Source organism: Aythya fuligula, chromosome 4 (assembly GCF_009819795.1).
Source record: "Aythya fuligula isolate bAytFul2 chromosome 4, bAytFul2.pri, whole genome shotgun sequence".
Lineage (NCBI taxonomy): Eukaryota > Metazoa > Chordata > Aves > Anseriformes > Anatidae > Aythya > Aythya fuligula.
This window is the reverse complement of record NC_045562.1, coordinates 66,310,719-66,336,839: the sequence shown is the minus strand read 5'-3', so window position 1 is coordinate 66,336,839 and position 26,121 is coordinate 66,310,719. Positions and strand designations below refer to the sequence as shown.

General features: G+C 39.3%; 1 protein-coding gene across 1 annotated transcript; it reads right to left on the bottom strand.

Moving 5' to 3' along the window:
- Positions 1–4,193: 4,193 nt before the first annotated feature.
- GPR78 (G protein-coupled receptor 78) lies at positions 4,194–11,580 on the bottom strand. The gene is made up of 3 exons (XM_032187412.1): positions 10,648–11,580; positions 10,065–10,178; positions 4,194–6,207 (listed from the first exon to the last, which is right to left on the bottom strand). The coding sequence occupies exons 1-3, from the start codon at positions 11,313–11,315 to the stop codon at positions 5,970–5,972; spliced, it is 1,020 nt and encodes a 339-aa protein (XP_032043303.1). The 5' UTR covers positions 11,316–11,580; the 3' UTR covers positions 4,194–5,969.
- Positions 11,581–26,121: the final 14,541 nt, after the last annotated feature.

The following is a 26,121-nucleotide window of genomic DNA, read 5'->3' as shown; positions in this document are numbered from 1 at the left end:
GAGATAAAAGTAACTAAGCAGAAGGGAATTTATAAATACTTACAAAAAACACTTATGAGCAAAGTGTGCAGTTAGAGAGTTTATTCCTTGTTCTTTGTGATAAATATTTTTCAAGAAATAAACAAGATTTTTAAGAAAGAAGGAAAGAAACTTTTGAGTTTGAATCACTTTTTAGCACCACTGTCACAGTGCTCTTCTGGTTCTTAGAAAATAAAAAATAAATAAAAAAAAAAAATATTTTTTTTTTAAAAAGGGAGCTTATGAGTGTCAAATTTAGTTGGCTGGAGTGACTGGCTTCTCAACAACAAGCCCAGGTATTCATCAGAGAGGATACCCAGGGAGCTATGAGAAAGCTTAGGAAAAAAAGCCAGACAGGTGCATGCAACTATCAGAGTCGTGGAGTGCTGATTACCCTATAGCAATGCTATCTTCATTTTGAGCTTGTTTAATAACTTTATTTTATCATTTGAAAGAAACCATAGTGTCCATAGTGGGCTGCTCAGCAGCTTGCAATATGTGATAGTAGATTGGACTCAGAGGTGAAGAAGATACTTCAGATATTCTTCATAGTATTTCTGAAGGCACCTGGTTAAAAAAAATGGCATTGAGTGAATGGACTGGAAAGATCCATAGTTCTTATCACTCAGAAATACCCTTTACCATATGGGCCCTGCGACATTTAACATACATGCTTTGCAATATGTTTCATTTGCATGAAGAGTGTACAAGAAACCTGGCTGGGAGCGACTCATGTTTCATTCATTGCTCACTCATAGAATAGAGCAGAAAGCACCTAGTTTCCATCATGCATCCTTAGAGACCTTTCACACTTTCATGCACCTACATGTCCTGGCAAGGCCAGCTGGCTTGTAGAGAGAAAAGAAACAAGGATACACATAAATGGGACCAGTTGTTTGGCCTGCATGACATCAGTAAATCACAGGGAAAAGCAGCTCCAGCTCCAAGCAGGAGCTGTTTGCATACATCGTGCCAGGTGACATTTTGCTCTTCAAAGTTTCTGGCACCAAAAGGTATTCATATATTTACAACCTTTCTTAAGGTCAGCTCTGCTGTGTCTCCAACTGAGCCATTAAATATTAATTGGACCTGCTTTCCAAAAATAAAAAGCAGAATCTCTAATTTACTTGTGTAATTAACACCTCCTACAAACCAGGTGTCCTCCTGAACCAGACCGAAAAAGCCATTTGCAATTCACAATCCTGAAATATGCAATGTGCTTTTGAGACAGACACACAGTTACTTGTTCAATTTTGCATGCACAACTGCACATAATTACTTCTGGAGAAAAATAAAATAAAATAAAATAAAATAAATAAAATAAAATAAAATAAAATAAAATAAAATAAAATAAAATAAAATAAAATAAAATAAAATAAAATAATAAAATAAAAACAACATAAAATAAAAACAACATAAAATAAAAACAACATAAAATATGCCTTCCATGTGATCTAGTCAAGCCTTCCAGCTCATGTAGAACTGTTCTTTTCAGTATTTTTAAGCGCTTTATCTAGATGAGTTTGAACATCAACAATTTTCAATAGAGCTAAATTTCTCAGAGTTTGAATTCTAATCCAAAACTGTAAGAAAAATAAATAAAATTAAATCACTCGCTGGTCCATTAGAAGTTGTGTTAAAGAGCTCTGATTTCCACATGCTTAATGACCTAAATAAGCCTAACATTGCAAATAGCTCTGAAATTTAAGTTCGGTACCACCATTACTAATGTTAAAATAGGGTAAACATGTATTCATTAATTATTGAGCAGTGTAGATTATTTGCAAATGTGTATTAGGTGTAAATTTATCCAGATGAAGGACACGTCTGATCTGCAATGAGGATAAGGAATTTGTGGAGTGAAAATTTAAAGACCTGGGGTCTTCATTGCCATCTAAGCTGAGAGACATATAAGTTTTCAGGATCACACAACCCAAGAGTACTAGTTTTGATTTTACACTTGAATTCAAGTACTTCCATCTTGCAAAGACTGAGCAGGCTGGGATAGAGGTCATACTTAAACCTTTTGGGAATTCATAGTCTAAGTACTGCTTCGTGTTTTTTGCCTCAGGAACTCAGCCTGGTTGACAGTCTCAGAGTTTATCTGCAGTTATAGGTGCTAAGCAATTGTAATAATAATAAAAATAAATCCTATTTTCTTTGGAAGAGGCCACTCTTTTTGATAAATGTTAGAGCACTCACTTAGGAAATGAGGTAAAAAGGTTTCCTTTTTCTGTAATGGCAGATTCAAAACTCTATCCTGAATCTTGTCAGAAAATTTCCAAATCTTCAGGCTTGGAAATACTTCGGTGAAGGTGTGTTAAGAAAAGCAAATTGAAGTTGAAAGCCTCTTCAGTTACATAGACTAATTAAATTGTTCTGTAGAGTTTTTATTCTGACTGCGTTAGGATGAAGATGTCACTCAGGGAAGGTACAGTTCTGAGTTCCAGTCTACAGCCAAAATGAAAGTTTGAAGTAAGGAAGAGGACTATTTTTGCTGACATAGATTGCAATCAGAAGCTGAATAATCACAGCCTAGAAACATTTTGGGCCCTACTACTATTACAGTGAGGAAACAATATTTCTCTTGCATACTCTTTAACAACAAACCATTGCTGGGTCACAACTCCTTCACACCAAGGATGTCAGTGCAAGCATGACGGCTCTACTACAGAACCAAGTATCATGATTTCCAACTCAACAGCAGACCTGCCAGGTATTTTCCAGTCTCCTGTCTTTTCTAGCAAAACCCACTCCAGGCTGTTGGGTGATAAATCCAGATCCACTTTCCTGGAGCACTACCTTCATGTTAGCAAGTGTGTCAGTGGCAAGATGCCATTTTGGATATCACATTTCAGGTTTTCTGGAACAACTTCTGATCCAACCGTCAGGATTGTGTATGTAATGATTATTTTAGCTAAAATATTGGTAAGAGAATCCACAACATTGACCCCTCTGGTAAATGCTCCCACTGCATAAGATGCATGTTTTCATCTCTGTTAGAGCAGTAAATACACTGATCTTTTTTGCAGCATTTCGAAAGATGATGGCAGAGTGTATTTTCCCTCTCCCTTCTTCTACCCCAGAATAACCCAGGGCATAATGAATGAAGAACCAAGTTAATATGAGTTTTTCCTGCATCAGTAAACTGGGTGAATGAAACCATGACCTCTTAGTGAACACTTCCTACTCAGTAAGGAAAGTAGAACAAGCACTTCTCTGGTATGGGGTGAGGAGGGGATGGTGAGAAGAAGGGAGAAAGAAAAGATTACCTACAGAGCTAGCTCTGCATAATTAGCAGAAGATACCTTCTGTTACAGCAAAACAATGCACTTAAACTTCACTGCAAATCAAGATTGAGAGGGTAAATTAGAAAAAGAAGAATTACAGCTCTCCTCACCCTCTCTCAGTTTCTGGTGTCTTTACTCTTCTTTTGAAGCATACTGTAGACTTCAGCTTCCTAATTTTTCATGGAAATTAAATCTAAAAGGCATTCTGTAACATGCAGCAGGCTTGAGGTTTTTTTTTTTTTTTTTTTTGTCTAGACCTAAGCACCTCCAGAAATGTTCTATGCTTTGCAAGATTGAGTTGTATTATGAAGTGTGTGCATGGCAACACCCTCAACTGGCATGAATCAGCTTCATTAATTAATTTAACAGCAGATGTTACAGTTTAACTATGTTCTGGTTTATACCTTTAAAATGTGGCTTTGGTTATGCTTTAGAGGTTTATTGATGTAATAGCTTTAGAAGATTATCATTATATTTTCTCTCATCTACTATTTTGTTGATACTAAAAAAGATTTTTTTTGTTTAATTTGTGTGTGCTGGAAGTGATGGTTTAATATATTTAACTATATGTAACATTCTTAAAGTGAGCAACATTTTCTTTGGGAAACTAAAGATCAGATAAAAAATTGTGGGTATCATCAAACTCCTGTTTCCACACAGAGCTGTAGATTATCAAAGTTGACTCTCAGTGAAAAATTAGCATTCCCCTTGCCCCCTGCAAAGATGTTTGGTCCTTATGCTGAAGCTAGCGTGAAAGACAAGAGCATCAGGCTTTTCTTGCAGCAAGACAGAGTGGGGAGGCATGTGGAGGCAGACAGGAAGATAGTAGAACTGGAAAGATTCCATATACATTTTTTTTTTCTGAAATATTGTATTTACACAAAATTGGAGAGAGTACAAATACTTTACTAAGAAGACAAAACCATTATAATACATTCAGTTTAAACACAGGCAGAACTATAAATGCAAAGCACAGAGGCCTAAGGTACTCACAAGGCTAAATAATAAATAAAAAATAAATAGCTTCAGAAAGGCCTCGGAGATTAAAAGCAGAAGATAAGAGAACATAGTATTTGTTACACAGCATCACCTTTCCTTGACTTCAGTGGGATTGCAATAAGGTGCTCTCCTTTTTCCATGTTGAGGATAGTGGGAACAACCCTCTTTCCATGTGCTGACTACTGAAACACTGATTTTACAAAACAGTTAAGCATCTACTTAATTTTCAGCATGGGAACAGAACAATTAACTTCAAAGGAAATTATATTTGTACCTAATCACATGCTTATATACTTAGTTTGACCAGAAGGAGTCTTCTTAGTGCTTAATAGGGTCAAATTCATTGTTACATAAAAAATAATTGTTCTTTAACGTCTTCTCTTTTCTTAAATATATCTTAGAATTACTTTAATTTTCCCTTTATATACTAGATTAGAAAATAGTAGCTTATCGAATGCCATAGAATATTTTGAAACATGTTTTATGTAATCAAAAGAACATTGTTCAAAAATAATTCCTACTTTTTTTTTTTTTTTTCCAAAGCCTGTTTAAATTTATAAATAAATAAAAATACATATAATAACAAAGCAGCTTTGTGTTTCTGGGCATTTGGCAGCAAGTTTGTTATAATATCTCTCAGACATCTCTTGGTATCTGTTAAAATCATCAGATTAATTGATCAATATAAAAGAATACAATATTATTACAATCCACCAAATATAGCCAATGCATGAAATATTTTACACATTGTATATTCCTTAAAAAGAATTAACATATTTTAGCCTGTTTTGAAACCAGATAGCTTCTGAAGTAATGTATCTTAAACACAGTGGAGTCTGTTACTTCTACTGCCTAACTGGTCTTTTTGCTGTTGTTGTTGCTGTTCTTTTCCCTCAATAAAAGCTTGTTTGAATAGGACTAGCTCAGTGATGGAACTACAGTACTATTTAACTAAACTCCATATATGCCTTTGTTACTGTTGCTGCAATTATTGTTATCATCACATACCATTGAAGTGCTAAATAGTAGTAACTCAGATATGTGGACTTTGGTTATGCTTGATAGAATACTGGCATATCAAATATATGTACCACTTCCTAAAGGCTATGTTACAATCATGATGCCTAGTAATAAAGAATAATAACAATCTCAGATTCAAAGTGCTGACCCATATCACTCACTTGAGGCACCAATACAATTAATCAATCAATTAAGAGATTTAATTTTAATGTTCAAAACTAATAGGACAGATCCAGGGCTGCCAAGGGACATGCACAGCACGGAGGACTCTGGACCTCTTCTTCCAAGCTGGGGATTTCTGTGCTCCCAGAAGACAGTGGGTTATTACATCTGATGCAGGATGCTCCGAGAAAGACCAAGTCTTCAGACTCGAAATATTAAAAGCTCCCTCTAAGCTTCTCCAAAGGCTTTCTTAAACCCCTCAAGCCTACTCCATTCACTCAGGAGCAAGGCCTTGCCTTATATTGCACTGACTGCAGATGAGGGAAGAGCCTTTCAGGAAAGTCCACAGACATTACATTTCTTTAATGCAGCTTCCATACCCTCTAGACACCGTTACCACTGTCAGCATGAGATGGAAAAGGCAGCTTTCCAACAGTGTCAAAGTCCTGTCTCACTCAAAGGGGAGTGCTTACCATGTTGTTAGTTTGTTCTGTGCAAGCAGTAATCATTTTCAGTGTCGAGAGAGCTGTTGTACCCTGATGATGGATACAGATCCCTCTTAAGTATCCTATTGACGATGTTGATCAGAACTTTTTTATACTGTTGACGTAAAAGTGAGTAAACAAATGGATCTGACGCAGCCTTACTGTAGGTGAGGCACTTGCTTATAATTCCCCAGTAGTAGTTTATGGTAACAAAAGGAAGGAGCTCTATCAACCTGTTAAACATTAAAGAGAGATGGAAACACTTGAGTGTTATGTTCACACTGAGTCCAGTGCACAACTCTTGCTTCATGAAACATTAAAGTAACACTTATTTTCATACAGTACATGGTCCCTGCAGGAGAAGGGTCCTCCTTGAATTCAATAAAGATAAAGGGAACTGTTGTAACAAAGCCACTAGGAAACAATAATAATTACCTCTATAGAAAGAGGGAAAAAAATGTGTTTTCATTGTTAATGCTCCCATACATTAGAGAAAAGAAAGTACTGCAGTTTATTGCTACATTTTCTGAATATATAGAGTTGTGCTGGTAAGCGACAGTGGTCAAAGTGATCCATTACCCCTCTCCCTCAGCAAGCTTGAGGCAACATGGAGGATCTGGACTCACTCATCTCAGTTGCCTAAATGTAGCTGCCTAGTGACATTTGAAACAATTGGACATAACACCCGTGGGATCAGTTTGCTGCTTCTGGAAGCTGTGGGTCTCCCTTACATACTGTCATATCTGCCAACCTATGTAGAGGTTTTAGGTAAGTAGCATGTGCTTCAGCATTGACTTACCTGTGGAAGTTTCTGTGTGTATTTGGCTGGCTGCTATTTTGGCCAAAGAAAACAAGGAGACAACACTTTTATCATCATTATATGGCCAGCCAGCTGTCTCCAGACCTATGTCTCCTGGCCTGTGCTTCATGGATGATTAGTGGTCTCAGCACCTCAATTGAGATTGGTCCATTAATCATGGGTGGAGAAACTGCAACTAGGTTAAACGTTTTTTCCACAGAAGTGAGAGAAAACCTTCAGACTATTCCAGCAAGTGTCTGGCATACGGTTTATCTAGATTGGACAAACTCTCCAGTAAGGTGAAAGGAACAGGGCAAGAAGTTTTCATTATCTCTACACCTTTTGTGAAACCTTTTGCAAGTGCAAGAATATGCTATTTTGTTATATTAATTCCAGAAGGAAAAAAAAAAATCACCATGAGATAAAATATCCCTTTTCTGTACCCTAAAACATCACAGTTTGAAAATGTGAGCTCTGAAGCTTTCTCAAGGCTCAAAAAAACTTTTGGCCTCTTTCCAATGTGCAGAGCTCCCAACTTGCAGGGTGTTGAATTTTGAAGCTGTTCCAGTCCTCCAATCTCTCTGCATAGAAAAGCTGACTTACCAATGCTAGAACTGAACTTTGCAACAAGAAGTTGAGCTTTATAAGGAAAATTTCTCATTTGAATTAATAAAAATAAAATAATTCCCATGGCAAGTACATTTAAGAATCAGATGACTCCTGCTTGAAGCTGCTTGGAAAATTCCAGTGATTTCAAAACAGAGAGCACATGAAGGAAACATGAGGAATAAATGAATATTTCAGACACTGAATGTAAGAAATAAATAAATGCATAATAAAGTACATTTGCTACATGGTTTCTTAGTTTATCCATTCCTGCAAATCATCATAATACAGGAAACATACACTTGATATTTACATGACTGACATTTTTATAAACACACCAAATAAGCAGAGTAAGATATCTTTCAGTTATGAAGATAGATGTATTACTATGTGTCCACTTTAATGTATTATGGGTCCAAATGTAATTGCGTTGAAGCCAACAGGGAAAAAAAAAAAAAATCACTCAGATTTTAACAAGATAAAAGGCCTGGACAGAAGGGTTCAGCCTTATAAATATCCACCTGGATGCATCTTAGTATAATTTTCTTGATTTCAGTGATGTTACAGCAAAGATGAAATTCATCTGTTGGCTTTTAGTGAACAGATGAATATATTGCTAATGATCATAATCTCATTCACATTTATGAAATGAGGAGCAAACACTGAGCTCACAACACAACCTGAGTCACCAGGCCAAAGAGCAAGAAAAGAGAGGATGAAATCTCTCCCAGGGCCTCCGTAGAGATTACTTCAACACAACTGCACTGAAAATGGAATAAGAATGGAGAAGTGAAAAGACAGCAAATCCTCCAACTTTATTGCTTCTACCACCTTCTATTCAGTGTTGCCTAGACACTGTCTTGCCTTTGAGGCAAAGGGCCCCCAGGATGTCCTCCCCAAATGCTTCCTATTTTGCAGTCGCCGATCCCTCTTGGTCCTTGTGACTGAGGCAGAAGCTTTACCTTGCCATGAACATTTATATAAACCAATCCTCTGCCTTCTCCCTGTTGACACATGCAGTACCCATTTGTCACACATAGAAAATGTACCATCTCACTTTTGCAAAATGCAAGGTTTGAAGAAGGAAGACACTTTTATTTTAGAACTTTATAAGAAATTATTTTAGAAGTGTGTAAGAAATATCTCTACCCTAAAAAAAAAAAAAAAAAAAAAAAAAAAAAAAAAGCGATGCTGGAATTTGCTGAGCCTGGTAATATTCAAATAGAAAGAAGATGGCAAGATCCACTTTGTTCAATACAATTATATCCTGATTATGGCTAAAGTGAATAGAAAATGACTCAGAATGTACTGAACACTGATCAATTAACCTTTTAACTCTGTGCTATAATGTTAATATTTGTAATAATCCTTTTAACTGCAGAAAAAAATGCAGTTATCCAGGTAATCAGACAGGAATCCTGCTTAACATCTAAATGGGAACTGAAAGAAATGTCATCCTAAAGGTTAAAAAACATTGTCATGTTTGTGCTCTGGCCTCAATCTGTCCCACTACCCATGTAAGAAAAGGGTAATAATGATGGTTGTAAATGACCTATGTGTATATGACTGTGTAAGTTCATTGGGCTAAAGCTGGCCAGTTTTGATAAGCTGGTGTGGCTGCAGACCCTGGCAAACTTGGAAGCAAACAGGAAAGCCTTCACCAGGGTGGTTTTGTAAAGACTAGTACACCTTCCTGAGCAGAAGTCAGTTCTCTCCAAAGGCATTTGAAAGCATTGTTGAATGGTGACCATTAAAAAATAAATAAATAAAAAAAATCACTTGTGAAACTTTTAGCCCATTTTAATTTAGAGACAAAAGGCTGAAATGCTGCAATTCACTATAGTTATGTTGGCTTCTAGCTCACTGATTTAGTCAAGCTTTAAAAATTATAACCATATATTGTATAAGGACTATACAAGTACAGAATAAGAATGATATATAACTCTTTTAAAAGGTACAGGCCACCAGAGTGGATGCAAATGATTCTGAACTGTTAGAAGCATGGTTATACATTCTTAAAGTCTAATTATTGGTTTTGCTGGGAGCTAACGCTCACACCTCATCACAAGTCCATGCTGCACCATTAGCAATATATTCACAGACATTAACGTTTCCAGACACAAATCTTATCTGCCAAATTATCAGCCTGGATAAATTTAAATTATGTCACCTCAGCTTCCAACAGCAGCAAGCTTGGCCTTATGCTTTGAAAAAAAAAAAAAAAAAAAAAAAAAAGAGCTAATCAGAAAAAGCGGTCTGCTTTCCCCTCTGTTGCTTGGGTTGTGCTAATAAGGAGGGGTGGCGAGTGTTTTAAACTGCTTTCATCGCCCACTGGCGTGTAATTAATTCCTAGTACTTGTCCTAAAAGCCTCTTGCTCTTGGCAGAGACTCCCAGAGCTGGCAGCAAGAAGGAGAGGAGAGCCAGAACTCGCCGGGGCTCCCAGCGCAGAGGGCTGGGCGTGCGCGCGTGTACGCGCCTGTGTGTGCGCGCATGTGTGCGCGTGCATGTGAGAGCGTGCGAGTGTGTGCTCTCACTACCGGCCCCAAGTCTCCGTCGGGCTCTGCAAGCCCCAAATTAGTCGTAACCCTCCCCCCCATCCCGCGGCACCAGCATCCTCACATCAGAGGGCACACGGGTGTCTCGGGAAGTCGCCCAACCCACCCCAGCAGGCAGGAGATACTAACCTGGTGATAATGTAAGGACCAAAACAGATCACGAACGACCCTATAAAAATACTGATTTTCTTGGTAGCCCTCTGCCTCCTCCGTTTCTGCTCGTTGAGACAGCGCTGCTTCACACTGCAAAGGGAAAAAAAGAAAAAGAAGGTCGGTGGGTTAATGCAAGGGGCGAGGAGGGGAGATCTCCCTAGCCAGTGGAGAGAGGAAGGGACTCGTCCCCGGCCGGGAGCCGCTGTCCCGTGCAGGGCAGGGCAGGGCAGCCCCGGCCCCAGCCCCGGAGGAGGGCAGCCCGCGGGAGAGAGGAGCGCAGCCCTCACCCCAAAAGCAGCTCCCTGGTGCAGGGACCTCAGGCCACTATGAGCCCACCCGCAGGCTGGGACTAGCATTTTAAGGAAGCAGGCTGCAAAGACACAAAGCACCGACTTCTGGCACTGTAAGCAGCGCCTGGAGCTGGAGGCAGGAGGGTCTTACCGGGCTGCCGAGGTAGGCAGGAGAACACGAAGGGGTGCCGGGGAGGCAGAGCATCCCCTCCGCCCTGGGGTACCCACCACAAGAGCCCCGAGGCTGTGAATGCAAACGCGCCCCTTACCTGGGATGGATGTCCACCAGCAAAACCAGAGTCTGCATGGTAATAATGTCTATCCGCTTGCAATGGAACCGAGCAACTTTCAACACCTTTAAATAGGTGAAACACAAGATCACCAGCGACAGCATGAAGCTGGTGGAGTGAAAGACGATGGTGAACACCGTAAAGCGTCTCCGCTCCGTCTCTTCCTTCAGGTGCAAGGTGCAAGAGGCATAAACGCTGCTGTAATCTACCCACGAATAAAACAAAGATACCAAGGGGAAGGTGAGGGAGTGAAGCCACGAGTAGCCCATCAGTATCACAGCGTCCTTATACCGCATCTTGCTGGTGTAGCTCAAGGGGAACACCACGGCAATCCATTTGTCGATGCTGAGCGCTGCCATGCTCAGCATCGTGTTGGAAGTGAGGAAAGTTTCCAGGAAACCCACCGCTTTGCAGACGCAGCCCCCGAGGGGCTGCTGGTTCCTCAGGATCCCCAGCAGGGTGAAAGGCATGTTCAGGACGGTGAGGAGCAGGTTGCAAAAGGATAAGTTCACCAGGAAAACCCCGGCGACCTGCTTGCGGATCTCCGTACTGTAGACGAAGCATAGCAGCACCAGGAGGTTGGAGAGCAGGGAGACGACCAGCACCAGCACGAGGAGCAACGCCAGCAGCACGCCTGCCAAGTCCATCTCTCAGCGGGTCGCCTGCAGCGGGCGAGGGCAGGAGGAAGGGGGCATCCGAGCCGGCACCGCAGCCTCGCAAGCCGCCGCCCGCAGCCGTCCGCGCATGGTGCCGGGGGAGAAATGGGGAGCTAGCGGGGACGGAGGAGAGGGGGAGAGCACCGGTGGGACCCTGCTAGCAAGGGGCCGGGGCACGGGGGCAGCGGCACCGGGGTCCGGAGGGGAGGCACCGGGGTCCGGGGCGGCGTCGAGCCGGAGCCGGGGCAACGGGGCCAGGGCGCGGCGGGGCGGTGGAGTCGGAGGCTCGGAGCGGAGCTCGCTGTGCGCTGTCCGCGGTGCTGCAGCCGCCTCTGCCCCGACGGCTCCTGGCTTCTAGCCGCCGCCGCAGCCCCCCTGGGCACGGCCCGGCCCCCTTCAGGCACTGAGCATCTTCCCCCGGTGCCCAGCCCCTGAAATAGCCCAGGCGCGGAGCCTCCCGCCGCGACTCATGCGCAGAGGAGGAGCGCTCAGCCAGGGATCGCGGAGTCGGGCTGAGCCACTCGCGGGCCGCAGGCGAGAGCAGTAGGAAGCCCAACTTTCCGCTAGTGCGCAGCTCAGGAAGGGTCGGAGCTGGAGACGGGTTGGTGGGAGTTGAAGCGCTGCGCTGTGCCGAGCACACCCTGATGCACCGGCTGGATCAGGCAGTTCGGGAACCTGTGGCAAAGCTAGGCTCTGTGCCCCTTGGAACGTCCCCCCTTCTACCTGATTACTTGCCCTGTCCTATTTTTTCCTTTATTTCATAGTGCCTGGAGGATTTACAGTCACCCTCCGGGTATTCACGTTTTCCCCATCAGCCAGCAACACCGGGAAAGAAGTTGCTTGGCTAGAGACTTTCCTTTGGCAGCTCGGACTCACACTCTTAAAGCCCCAAATGACTGAACAAGTGCCTACATTAGAGTGGTGCTGGCATATCCTGTGGAAAACTAACATCTTTCTCTTACCGTTTTCCATTTACAATGACATGTTAGCAGGGCAGTGAGATGGTGAGAAACCTGCTTTATCAGATTGTGGAAAAGCTGAAAAGAGAGGCATGAAGGAGTCTAGAAATTCTTCCTCTGTACCTGCCAGGAAGGTGCATCATAGCTAATGCCCAGATACTGTAAGTCTTTGTCTTACAAATAAAAGCAAAAGAATGTTTTGTTGCATCAAAACACCGGTGCAGATATAAGCTGCCACATCCAATCACTGTCATATTTTACAGTTGATTGCCAGAACTGGCATGAAAAAAGGTAGCTCGCCCGCTATCCAAAATGACTATTAATATCCTAAGGAAATGCTGTATTGTATATATTGTCCCTACAATGTAATCTTGTCACGCAAGTGTGACCACTGTGTGAATAACTGTACACAAAACTGCTTGAAAGAGCCTGCAGGCAGTATGTTCTTTTTTCCAACAGCATTTATAAGTTTTGGATCTGGCCCTAATTGAAAAGGTTGCTATGGTAAGTTATATGTCTTAATGAAAGAGCATAGCATCAAGACATGAGATGTGTTATTTGGAAGAGAACCAGTACTGTATTATTCCTCAGGATGGAAAGAAAATGAATGTTTTCTCTGATCAGAAAGCCATCATTTCCAAAGTTACAAAAGAGCAGATACATTGAGAGTGCTTATGCTTGACAAACAAAAATCCAATATATATCTGTGTGAGCATTTCAGAAAAAAATCTATAAAAGCACGATAGTTCTCTCAGAGTTCATCTGTTTCATTTCTGTCATCAGGGAAACAACACTGCAGAGCCAAAAACCACACAAAGGATAAGAAAGGACTGAACCATCATGGTAGAAGCTGGCTATATCCATGCAGAGGTTTTGCAATCGATCCCTCTCCCATATCAGCAGTTCTTAAGGGTTCCACTAGTAAGAACTCATCTCTGCCCTCCCTTTCATTTAATACTCTCATAAGGTTATGGAGCTTTTATGTTAGCCATATGGGAATAGAGGCTGCCTGTGCAGTGATGTCAGGTGGGGTAGATGTTATTTTATATCATCACAGAGCCAACCTAGATGTGTTGTTCTCTTACTGTGATAGATACCTGAGAAGTTATTTCTTGTTGGATCCACACAGAATGCAACTTCTCTCTTTCTTTTTCTCTCTCCCTTCTACACATACAAACATGTAAAATTTCTCTAATGCACCCTTTTCAGTTAAAGAGTTAATTGTTTCTGAAAACAAATGGAAAAAAAGAACACATCAAAATATGAAAAAAAAAAAGGATGCCAAGAAGCATAAAGCCAGGAAAATAAATAAATAAATAAAAGTGAAGCAGCGTGTAGTATAATCCCCTCTAACAATATTCTGGGCTCAAATAACCCAGAGGAGATTACACTGTTAGATTTCCCCCTTTGTTACCAGTGGTCCTTTGTCAACCTGCATAGTTAAACATGCATGACTTTTTGAGGGATGTAGGGCCTGTGTTTGCATTTAGGGGAAGCAACCAAAAACACACCACATGAGCTTCCTTTCAGTCTAACGTTCAGTCTGAAAATAGACAACCATGTGAATCCAGAAGGTTTGCAAACCCACTGTGGGTTTGCAAAAGCAAGCATCTGCCACCTTAGCCCCTGAAAACACATACGTGTTTTCCATGCTACCTCTATGCACATAAGCAGATATATGTAAACCTAAATCACTGGAAATGCTCATGTAGATCAATGTGAACACACATATTCTCCCAACCAAGATCTTAGAGTATTTACTTACATAATCAAGGAAGCTGTCTTGATTGAAACTGAGGACTCTGGAGACTGTTATAATATAAATAAGAAAAGGGAAAAAAAAAGCAAACAAACAAACAAACAAACAAACAAAAAGTTGTGTGCAGTTAATTATTCTTTAATAGACATAGTCTATTCAGTTAGCACAGATTAGGTAGAGTACTTGAGACTTTAATAGCTGCATCATTCATTAAATCTACACATTTATCTGTTCTAAATATTGACCACAACTTTTGGATTTAATGGCTAATGGACTGTATTCATTGGAAAGAGATGGGGGATGATTCAAATTCCCTTTCAGTTTCACTCCAGGAGAGATGTGTCATGCAAATTCCAATGCAGATCACAACTGTGCATAATTCAGTTCTAATCAATGTATTCTGCAATGGCTAGGTACACATTTAATTTGGTTCTAATTTTAAGAAAACACCATGATGGAAGATCTCAGAAAATTACATTGAATAATTTGCAAGTACCGAGAGGAGCAACTCCTTCCCCCAGCTTGTCTTATGACAGGTGAAGAGAAGGAAATTAAATTATATTAACCAATATAGGGGGAAGTGGAACGACTCACAGAACTGATGCTAAGACCAAGGCTTTTCACTTGTAGGCCACTCACTAAAAAGTGACCCATTTCAAAAGTGAGAAAGACTGGTTAATAGCCAGGAGATTTTTCAATATGTTCTGTAAACAGTTTTGGTATTCATAGTTCCCAATAAGCACAGGGAAATACTTATCATTACAATAGTAGCAGTTGTGGTATTGTTGCCACGTTAGTTTTAGTGAAGTTTTAGTGATGCTAACGTCCTTTGGTCTATCAAGACACAGCAGCAAACTAATATTCTACTTTCTTATTCCATTTTTTTTTTTTTTTTATTCCTCCTTTCTTTTCAGAGTCTTGCATTATTACGATTTGAACTATCGGGTCTTTGAGCAAGCAGGGAGGGCATCATTATCTTCACGAGTAACACGGCTTTCATTCTTGATGGAACAATAAGACATATAAGCAAGCAGATAGTAGTAATATAATAACTGACATGCTGTTAGTCTCTTCAGAAAAGATGCAAAGCTTGACTCATCATTCTAATACAATTCTGTTACTCTGTTCCCATGGCAGAATTCCAGTGGGCACATTTACTACCTGTGGAATAACTTTGTCATAAGGTTCTTCCTAATATGGAATAGAAGCAAACTGAAAGATCTTCACATTCCTCCTAAAGGAAAAAAAAAAAAAAAGCATAAAAAAGCATGTTTTTTTTTTTTTTTAAATCATAACTACCTGGGAAGGGAGAAGAACAAAAGAAATATGAGGTTCAACCATGAAGCAGTTTTGCAGACTGAAATTACTTGAAAATTGCTTAAATATTACAGTGAGGAATCTCACAGTTCAACAGATAATCTTGCAGCTGTATTAAAGCTACATGCTTGCAAAAACCTTCCAGACATATTCCTAGAGTCTACAAAAACTGATCTCAAACTAATTCAAGCAGAAAATATTTGATTTTTGAGGATGGAGTCAAGATTAGAAGAAAAACATAAAAATACCACAAGAATAACCAATTCTTGATGTTTCATAACGGAAATGGAAGTACACAGGCCCTGAAGGATGAAAGAAAAACAGCAAAATATTCACAGAATTCAAATCAATTTCAGATGAGATATCATTCTAAAAATTGATATGTATGGGTATGTGTCCACATTTCCTCTTTCTCCCACCAACTTGTTTTATCTTTCTGTTCCACAGTATAAGGCAGCAGGTAAAATGAGAATTCTGTATTGCAATATTCAGTTTTGTAATAAAACTGGCTAGATTTTTTTTTTTTTTTCCTAGAATACAATGAAAAAATGTGAACACACACACAAAAAAAAAATGCTGTTCAACTGAGCAGAAAAATATATTGATTTCAGTGAAGTTCTGGTCGGGGGTAAAAAAAACACTAACTGGCTTTTCTACCCAACACCTTCTTGGCTATAATGCAGGTCTGAAATACTGTTGGAGGAATGCTGTGCTCTCAAGCAAATGGCACAGGAACTTGAACTTTTGTCTTCCATAACTCAGTGTCGATTCTTCAAAAATACCCAGGCTATGCCCATTCTCTCATCAGACTAGTTCTAAAACAAGGTCACTCCCAATTTAATGGAATATTCATGACTTGAGCCCCAACTAAAATTTTAATTTCTGTAAAGGTACATTTATTCTGCAGTCTTTAGAAAACATAAAATTATTGATGAATTTCTATTGAATCTCAAAGCGCGAGAACTAGCCTCCTACTGTTTTAATCTATTTTGTACATTTTCTAAAGATCTAGTTTACACATTGGTTTTAGTCTGATAGAAATAAAGATTAAAGCACATTTTTCCACAGTGCATCACAAACGTAGTGGTTCATACTAGCAGTGCTATAGTATACCAGCTTGTTATAAAACTTATCAAAGCTGCAGGCATGTGGATGAAATTCCCAGGAGTCTTTTGCTGGCATTTTCACAAATGTGACAATGTTTAGCACTCCCAGGGGCCAGCAAACATTAAATGGCATTTTTCAGAAACTGCTGAGGCAATTTATTTACTGTTGGAGTGAAGTTCCAAGAGCCAACATATGAAAAAATACAGCATGTATTCTGCTGTACTCTAGAAATTCTCCTTTTTCTGCCTTATGTGCTCAAAATCCCCCACTCTTCTCACAGAGAAAGTCTGTATCTGCTTTCCTTGAGTCAATGCAAACCCAAGGCAAGTCTCTTAAATCCACTGGGAAAACCAAGGCAGAGTAAGTGAAAGAAAACAAATATAAGACTGTAGAAAGAGTATGAAGCTTCTACAACAGGTGCCATTTTGATAATAGTTATTTAATGCACAGAGTGCTCTCAGCAAACACATCAAGAAAACATTAACCCTACTTTCTGCAGTCAAAGGGGATCACTGTCTGATCACTGTCTGATGCAGTCTGATGGGGATCACTGCTGAGCTACATTGGGCAGGGATACACCAAGCATGCCTGCCTTGTGGATGGCTGAATGGGAAGGATTGCATGCACACAACCCAGAGCTGTTTGCTAAGCTGTTTGCTCAGGAACCGTTTAAACAGGCACTCTGAATCAAAGGAGCAGAGAGAGTTATACAGGATGGGCAAGACTCCATGGGTTTAACTGAAGTTGCCCAAAGCAGGTACAGCAGGGGAAATTACTCCCGTGTGATGGCACAGTGCCCCTTGGCTCTGCAAAGCCCCTCCCATAGGACAGGTGTGTCATGTAACCCATCCCCTTATGGACATGCAGCAGACTGGTCCCCATAATTCAGTGCAATACTAGCAGCACTCTGTGTTGTACAGAAATGCCCCTGCCCTTCAACCTTCACACTAATCTTTCTGTGGCAGTTTCTTGCTTGAATGCCTAAGCAGTAATTTGCCTTCCCCTAAGCTATCACTGTAGAGAGGTTTCTTCACACCCCCACTAACAGGTACAGCTTCTATGGGTGAAGGTAATCAACTGGCACCATCTGCTTCGAGGAATAAACAGTTTTTTTTTTTTTTCTTTTTTTTTTTTTTTTTTCCAGAAATTCTGTAATATTTAGGTACTATCCTCCCATCACACCCATCCCTTTCCCCTGCCTACCCATCCAGCCACCCCCATATCCATACGCAGGAACATGTTCTTGCAGAAAAAAAAAAAAAAAAAAAAAAAAGGCTCATAAGCAACTTCACTACTTCACTCAAAGAAACAGAGTTGGCAGGCAATAAATAAGCCTGTGCTATGCTATTTTCATGATAAATAAATAAATAAATAAATAAATAAAAATACAACACTCACTGGGGCTAAAACATTTAAATGTGAACACAGGTTATTGTGCATGCACAGCTATCTCAGAGTCTCTATTCTCATGTACCTAACACTGTATGTTTCACTGAGTGTATTTAAAAAAATAAATAAATTAAAAATAATAATAATAATAAAAAAAAAACTTTCATTAAGGTAAAGAAAGAAAATCAAGGAACTGCCAGGACAAAATTGACACTGTAATGCAAACTCTGTGCTCTGGCATAGCAGGGGTTCCCACAGTAAGTGATGTTGCTTAGGAACAATAATAACATGTAGCCCCAAATCATTCATCCCCTCCAGTTATTCAGGAAGAGAGACTCAGTCTCCCATCAAAAGAACAGAAGTGAAGAATATCAATCCCTTCCCTGGGTCTTAATCTCAGCCTTACCTCTGATGGGGTTTCACCTGGAGAACAGGGAAGAAGTGAAATGTTGCCAAAGTCCAAAAAGTCTTAATAACTACACAGAAAAGGGGAACAGAAGTACCTCTTGGAAACAACGGCCCTCATCCAGCTCTACACCCACCTATGTAGAAGGGCTCCTTGCCCCAAAACATTACACTGGTTTGACCTTGCCCTGACTCATCCCATGTCTATGGCAGTAGAGGTTGAGTGACCCCTGGACTGGACTTTTGCTTGTTTGCCAGATAGTGTTTTTGCATGTTACATCCTCAAACCTTGTTCCTCAGGGAGGATGATGGGCATGTATGTCTTTCACGGGTAGAAGAAGAAGAAATGCCACATGCTACTTCTCTCTGGGAGGGCTCTGGGAGGTCATGTGCAGCTGAAACTCTCTATTGTGCCTGCCTTCTGGTACTCAGAAGTACCAGAAATATCCTTGTGTTCTAGGTGACCTTCACTTTAAAGTCCAGTACAAAGCAACTCTTCTCAGTATGACATTTTTTCCACCTTATGATGATGAGATCCTTTGAGTTTTGTAGCTGAGAAGCTTCTGCAATTTCTTTGGAGGTAGATTATAAATTATGAATTTATTCTGAATTATTATTTCTGGTAATATGTTCATTCTTGTGCCTCTTAAGGTCATTTAGGATTTTGTCTCTTTCTTGGATAATTGTTTCCATCAACATATCAGTAGTCTTGGAAACAGATAGCAGAGCTTGTACCCATCATCTAGCTTCATACAATGAGTTGAGCAAGTAAAAATACACTGTTCTGTTGTCATAAACAAAGCCATTCTGGACAACTGGTGTCTAGAGCTGCCTTGAGCTCTCTCTGCCACTTCAAAACAGGCCTAGCTGTTGGTACATTTGACACAGTGACTTAAAAAACAAACAAACAAACAAAAACATAATAATGCATTTATCCTCCCCCACTAGCCCCTCTCTCCCCCCTCCCCCCCCCCAAAAAAAAAAAAAAAAAAAAGTTACAGGAGTTTAATTCTGGCATCTTGGATTACTTTGGATTACTTGTGTAATCTAGGGTAAAAATTCTGCCCTGTTTTAACCCAAACAGGGGGTTCAGACTACAGAGGACAGTAACTAAATTTCTGGGTAGCAGAAGGAAGCTATTTATTCTCTGTTGTTTAGTGAAACATTTAGAAAGCTTTCATTTTGTTCTGATGTTGAAGAGAAACAAATTTAACATCTTGAATTGTCTCACAAAGTTGCTTTCTGTCTATTCCTGATCAACAACCATCAGCCGGTACCCTTTTAGTCTGCATTTTGTTATCCATCCTTACTTGAACTCCTCACTTACTTGCACAATGTGCTGCTCCCCATCTCATATTTGCATCTTCAAATCTATGTGCAGCAGTAGGTTTTTAATCTCTTTTCAGCAGTCTCTGCTTATAAGGAGAATCCCCGTACATTGTCTTTATATAATCAGCAGATATACAAACAGCAGATAATGATACTTTTCATAGAGCCATGGCATGGTTTCGGTTGGAAAGGATCTTAAAGATCATCCCATTCCACCCCCCCTGTCCCTGCAGGGACACCTCCCACCAGACCAGGTTGCCCAAACCCCATCCAACCTGGCCTTAAACACTTCCAGGGAACACATCCACAGTTTCTCTGGGCAGCCTGTACCAGTGCTTCACCACCCTCATGGTACAGAATTTCTTCCTAATATCTAACTGAAATCGACCTTTTTTTTTAAGCTTAAAGCCATTCCACCTTGTCCTTTCACTACACTCCCAAATAAAGAGTACCTCTTCAGCTTTCCTGTGGGCCTGAACAGGCTGAACAACCTGTGGGCCCACAGGCTGAACAACCCCAACTCTGTCAGCCTTTCTTTGTAGGAGACATGTTCCAGCCCTCTGATCATCTTTGAGGCCCTCCTCTGAACCCACTCTAACTGGTTGATGTCTTACTTATGATGTGACAGTGCTGTTACTATTCAAGCAACATCTGAAATGTGTAAATTACTTAAAAATATTTTTCTGTGAGCATGAGACATCATCTTTGCTCATGTGCCTGATCATTCAAAGTCAGTGACGAGAAGAAGGAAACTTATATGCCAGGTCAGTGGGGAAAGGTTTTACTGGGAGCAGGAATAGGTAGCACTCTTCATGCAGCACCTCAGAGTACAGCCTCTGAGTACTGCATGGGATGGGTGGTAGGAATGGACCTCAACCATGGTGGATATGGAATAATCACTGAAGAGTAATCACTGACTGAGAATATATTGCTATAACCAATTGCTGGCCTCAGTAACCTGAACACTAACGCATTCCCCATCGTTTATGAAAGGATGTATCTACTAAAAATGCACCAGGTACAGCTCTTTAGGCCAGCAGCATTCTGGGCAGCAGGTTGAGGGAGGTGATTGTCCCTGTCTGCTCTGTCCTCATGAGGCCCCACCTGGAGTACTGTGTCCAGGTTTGGGCCCCCAGCACGAGAAGGATGTGGACCTGTTAGAGAGAGCCCAGAGGACATATTATGACATTCTACCAAAAATAGCTATGCTATTATCTTGTTTAGACTGCAGCACAAATAAAAATTCAAACCTGATGACAGAAAAGTCCTACACAGGAAATCCATTGGTGGGGTTCTACCAAATTTATCTGGTCTGACTGCTTTCATTGTTGAGAAAGGTATGGCTTATTTCTGAAATGAACGCATCCAGCCTGAGCTTCAGCTGGGGCTGAAGCTAATATTTCTCTTCACCAGTTACTAAATTCTGCTACTGTTAACTAAAAGATTAAGTTCACCATTTTCCAGTGCTTAATTTGAGTGTTTTCCATCATGTGTATTTAAGAGTGGAAATCACATTTAAACACAGCTTTCCAGATGCCCTCTCAACAGCCCACACTTATCACATTGGGTCTGTAGAATACTTTGTTATATACTGAGAACTTAAATGAAACACCATCACACTGGCATCAGAAATAGCTGATTTCAAATAGTTACCTGAAAATCCTTGTTACAGTACTTTCTTTCCAAGTTCAGTGCACTCTTTCTTATAAATATATTCTTATATTTAAACTCCTTCTTCTATTAATTAAATTCTTATATTTAATTAATTTAATTATTAATTTCTTATATTAATTATTAATTAAATTCTTATATTTAATCTCCTTATAAACTCCTTCTTATAAATATATTAACTTATATTCTTATATAAGTTAACTGGCCCTACAGTTATGATTTTACTGTGGCTGCTTTAAAGCATATGCTGTATATCAATTTTTATTTAACTAAGTTATCCAAACTCCTCCAGTTTATAGACCTCTCCTCTTCATCATTTACTTTTCTTTTTTTTTTTTTTTTAAAGCTGAAGTGATTTTTTATCTCTCAAGTCTCTGACCAAAATATTAAATATCAGAGACCAAATCAATTCCCTGTTTTATTCTTTAAGAAATATAATCATTTGAGTTTTTTCTCAATTTAAGATTGCCTTTTATGTAAATTGATTTTTTTAATAGTAGCTAGTTCACAAATAAAAACTGACAACCTTACTTCACTACTTGAGAAAAGAAAAAAAATGTAGGTGTTTTTATGAAATAAAGATTGAAATCTGACCAACTGGAGATTCAGAATCTCCAGCTGATGTGCTGATATGAGTAACATGCAAGATGATTCTGCAAGCTATGGGGAACAATCTTACAGCAGAAACAAAAGTTGCAATCCCATAAAACAATGTGTGCTGCTATAGGAGACTAACATTATTTAAATAATGTCAGTGGTCCCTGAAGGCCTCCTGAAATGTAAGCTTTGTTCCAATTTCTTCCTGAAGTTGGTACAGAAACAGTTTTGTATATTATCTTTTAGCCTGATTAAATTCTTGATGATTCCAGTTAACAGCAAAAGAATATACAGATCTGAGTGTAGCGTTTTCAAATATGCATGTGATCAGCTCATATCAATTCTCTTTTCTCCTCTCAGTCGCAGCTGGCTGTGCTGCTTCCAGCAGTGCTCAGGCCAGCAGCTCTGCTGAAGCCTCAGTTTCCTGGTTCCCAAAGGCACTCAATAAGATTAAAACAGAGTGACTAAGCACGTACCCTACTTTTCCAAACAGGTCTACAGACAAGGAAAATCCATCATTTCTGGTTAAACTGAAAGTTGAGAGTGCTTTCGTATGGCTTAAGTAGCAAAACTCACACCAAAAGACAAAACAAAGCAAAACAAAGCTAACAAAGGAAAGGAGAGGAAAGGAGAGGAAAGGAGAGGAAAGGAGAGGAAAGGAGAGGAAAGGAGAGGGAAGGAGAGGGAAGGAGAGGGAAGGAGAGGGAAGGGAAGGGAAGGGAAGGGAAGGGAAGGGAAGGGAAGGGAAGGGAAGGGAAGGGAAGGGAAGGGAAGGGAAGGGAAGGGAAGGGAAGGGAAGGGAAGGGAAGGGAAGGGAAGGGAAGGGAAGGGAAGGGAAGGGAAGGGAAGGGAAGGGAAGGGAAGGGAAGGGAAGGGAAGGGAAGGGAAGGGAAGGGAAGGAAAGGAAAGGAAAGGAAAGGAAAGGAAAGGAAAGGAAAGGAAAGGAAAGGAAAGGAAAGGAAAGGAAAGGAAAGGAAAGGAAAGGAAAGGAAAGGAAAGGAAAGGAAAGGAAAGGATATATTTATAGTCAAAGTGCTGGTTGTGGAAGACTATGTGTTAATTCAGAAAAATAATGTCTAAGTGATCCAGGTAAATGTTATTTTTTGGCAGATTTGTCCTCTTACCTGGGATGGTATAAGTAACAAAGAAACAAATAAAATAAATACAGAATTTTAAGTCTTTTTTCTCCTCTGGGAGTTTATATATTTGGCCACACTGAGAATAAACTGCAGCATCCCAGCATCTAGTTATCTCTTCATTGATTGCATTTAATTATTCTCAATTTATAGTGTTAATGCTGGAAAGCAAGGGGTGTCATATTCAAGGTTCTTTTCAGCTGGCTAAGCATTAATGGATGATAATTAACAAGAAAACCACTCTTCTTTGCCAGGCTAAAAGCAAATTGGTTATTTGGCCAATGTATATGTTTAACATCCACGTACCTGCAAAAATGAATAGCAGTAGCACGGTAACTATATATGTGTATGTTGCATTAATTAATGGAGAACACTAGACAATCTTTTTTTGCTTTGTTTAAATTTCAGTTTCAAAAATGGTTTTCTATCATTTTGTCAAGAATAATACACTGGAGACTTTTTGTTATTAAATTGTACCTAAATACAGAGTGGTAAGTGCTATTAACCATCTTACCCAGCTTGTGGAGAGCTGAGTGCAGGATAGGGCAGCAGTCAGAAGGTAACAAATAAGGCCATAATAAATCAAGACACTCAATTAGTTATGGTGTTTCTCATTACTTTGGTCCATTCTTTTCGTGTCAATGGAAGTAGAGTGTATTAAGCCATTTATCCAGGAAGACTTCATCTTTTGACAGATCTAACCTACCTTTTCTGTCTTCTTTTAAAATGTGAAGCAGAAACATACCTCATACCTATTAGTAAAAGCTTACATTACAACACCTATAAGTACATGCTCACCTACCAGTTTTTAACACATTTTTGATAGCAATAGGCTGCATCTTTTGGGGCTGTTACAAAATTCCTAAGATATGGGTATAACAGCAAGTTTTTACACATTTTGAAATATGGATAACAGGAGGGCAAATATACATTGTAATATATTATGTTGTCATGCTACAGAGTTACTTATAATCAGTTTTATGTGTTTATTTATATATATATATATATATTTAGTAAAAAAATCCTCTTTCATAGTAGAGGAACTCTAGAAGTTGAAGATTTAATATTTGGGAAGGCAAAATTATCATAAGGCTAAAACTACATTGAAGTGATCTGAAGTGATCATAGAAATATGTTATTGATTTGTATGTTCCTCAAGTCAGGGATTCTATTTGTATTTGCAAAGTACTCACACATTTTGAATACTAAGAATTTATTTTTACTTGTAAGTATTCCGATGTATTTCAGTTAGCTGGTTGTGAAATAAAATAGATCTCAATATTTTCAAAGAGAAAAACATCTAGTATGTCTTTATTTTTTAGAAACTTCTGTAGGTTTGGCTGTTTCAATTTTTCCTTGTAGTCAAATATAGCTCAGCTTGTTTATTTGTTTTATTTTATTTATTTATTTATTTATTTTTAATTCCCTTGGACATGTTTCAGGTAATGTGAAGTATTCAGCCTTTAGGATGTAGTCATCTTGGAGTTATAGACAAAAAACATTTATATTATTCATTGTATTTCTGCAATGCCAAGAGATGGTTCAGAGTTCCACTATAAAACTACTGTTCCAATACACAAAGTCATTTGATTTTTTTTTTTTTAATGCTCCATAGGAGAAAGAAGATGATTTCAAACAACAGATGAGAAAAGCAGAAGGAAGTAGCAAACAAACAAACAAAAAAATCTGATCAGCATGATTAATAGCTAACATCACAATATAATTATTCCATTATATCACAGCTTTGTATATGCACTCTGAAATCACTGGCTTATTTTGTTCCTGCATCATATTGCAAAATGTTATCTATGTTCTTAATAATTGTCAATAAATACAGTTTTCCAATCTTTTGCTTCCCGATGCAATTTTATTATTAATTTGTTTATATTTATTTTAATTCATTTTATTTCTAATCTTTCAACCCTGTGTTTCTGCTCTTTCTAGGATTTTTAATCTCTAGACCTCAAAAATATGAATAAACCTCTGCAAAGTTACATATAGTTCAGTCTGCAGATTTGAGTCTCTCTTTTCAGCTAATACTGAAGATGTTTATATGCATGATGTAATATAATGAGATTTGATTAGTCACAATCAGTAAAGTATATATAGACACGCACCTTTAACAGTGGAGAAAGATGGCTCTTTATCAGTGCCACATGTTTACAATCTGTCAGGCAGTTTTCAGCCCACGTGAGCGTGCTGCTATCCAAGCCAATCTGAATTAATTTAGCAGTAAGACTTCATGAAACACAGTGCCAAGTGTTTTACTGAACTCTAAATATGTACCATCCTCAATATCTACTTCACACATTTATATTAAATATGTGGTGAGGGAAATTTTCAAAGATATTCATATTTAAGCATGGAACCCATTACCTTTCACTTACAATTTCACTTTAATTTACAAAGGCATTTAGGGATCCAGTTTCCATTGGTGTCCTGTTGTGACTTTGAAAGAAAAATTCTTGCATCCTCCCGCCCCCCCTCAAAAAAACCCAAACATATCTGCAAAGCAATGGTTAGCCTCCCTATACTTTACCTATTAAATGACTTTCAACCTATACTATAAAGAGAAAATGGACTATCAGGGACATCTTGTAATCATTTCAATACAAATTTTCACCTGTTGTGAAAACATATAATAATTAGTATGGTCAGTGTTTTGGAAAAAAAATGATATCAAAGGTACTCTTGTTTCATTTCCAGTACCTGTGAAGACTTTAGTACTCCCTGCAGGGAACACAAAGCAAAATGTTCCGTAGTCCTCCAGGACTGGTGTGTCGCTAGGTGATATGCTGCACAGGCAATTTTGAATAGCATGAATTAGAACAGGGTAAAATATTGAAATATTCCCCCTCAGAAAAGAGTACAACTGAAGTCAGAGTTGTGGCGGAACACAACTATTCAACTGAGAATGACTGCTGTTCTTGCAGGAAGGTATCAAAAAGAAAAGAGTTCAGCAGGGTAACTTTTTAAACCATTCTGTCTCTTAAAATTACTATAAATAAGTCCAAGCAATAGTTTATTATCACCATGCAGTTCATGTATTGGATGGTACTCATATCTTCACCAAGTTTCCTTTGCACTATTCTGGCAGCAAGAAGAGGGTAGGTTTTAAAATAGAGGTT

Bases quoted from the DNA above. Each gene is read 5' to 3' on its own strand.
- GPR78 (XM_032187412.1), bottom strand. From the start codon at position 11,315: ATGGACTTGGCAGGCGTGCTGCTGGCGTTGCTCCTCGTGCTGGTGCTG. The intron at 10,179-10,647 runs GTAAGGGGCGCG...TTCCCTTTGCAG, and splicing joins CTGGTGGACATCCATCCCAG to TGTGAAGCAGCGCTGTCTCA. The intron at 6,208-10,064 runs GTTAGTATCTCC...AATGTTTAACAG, and splicing joins GGTCCTTACATTATCACCAG to GTTGATAGAGCTCCTTCCTT.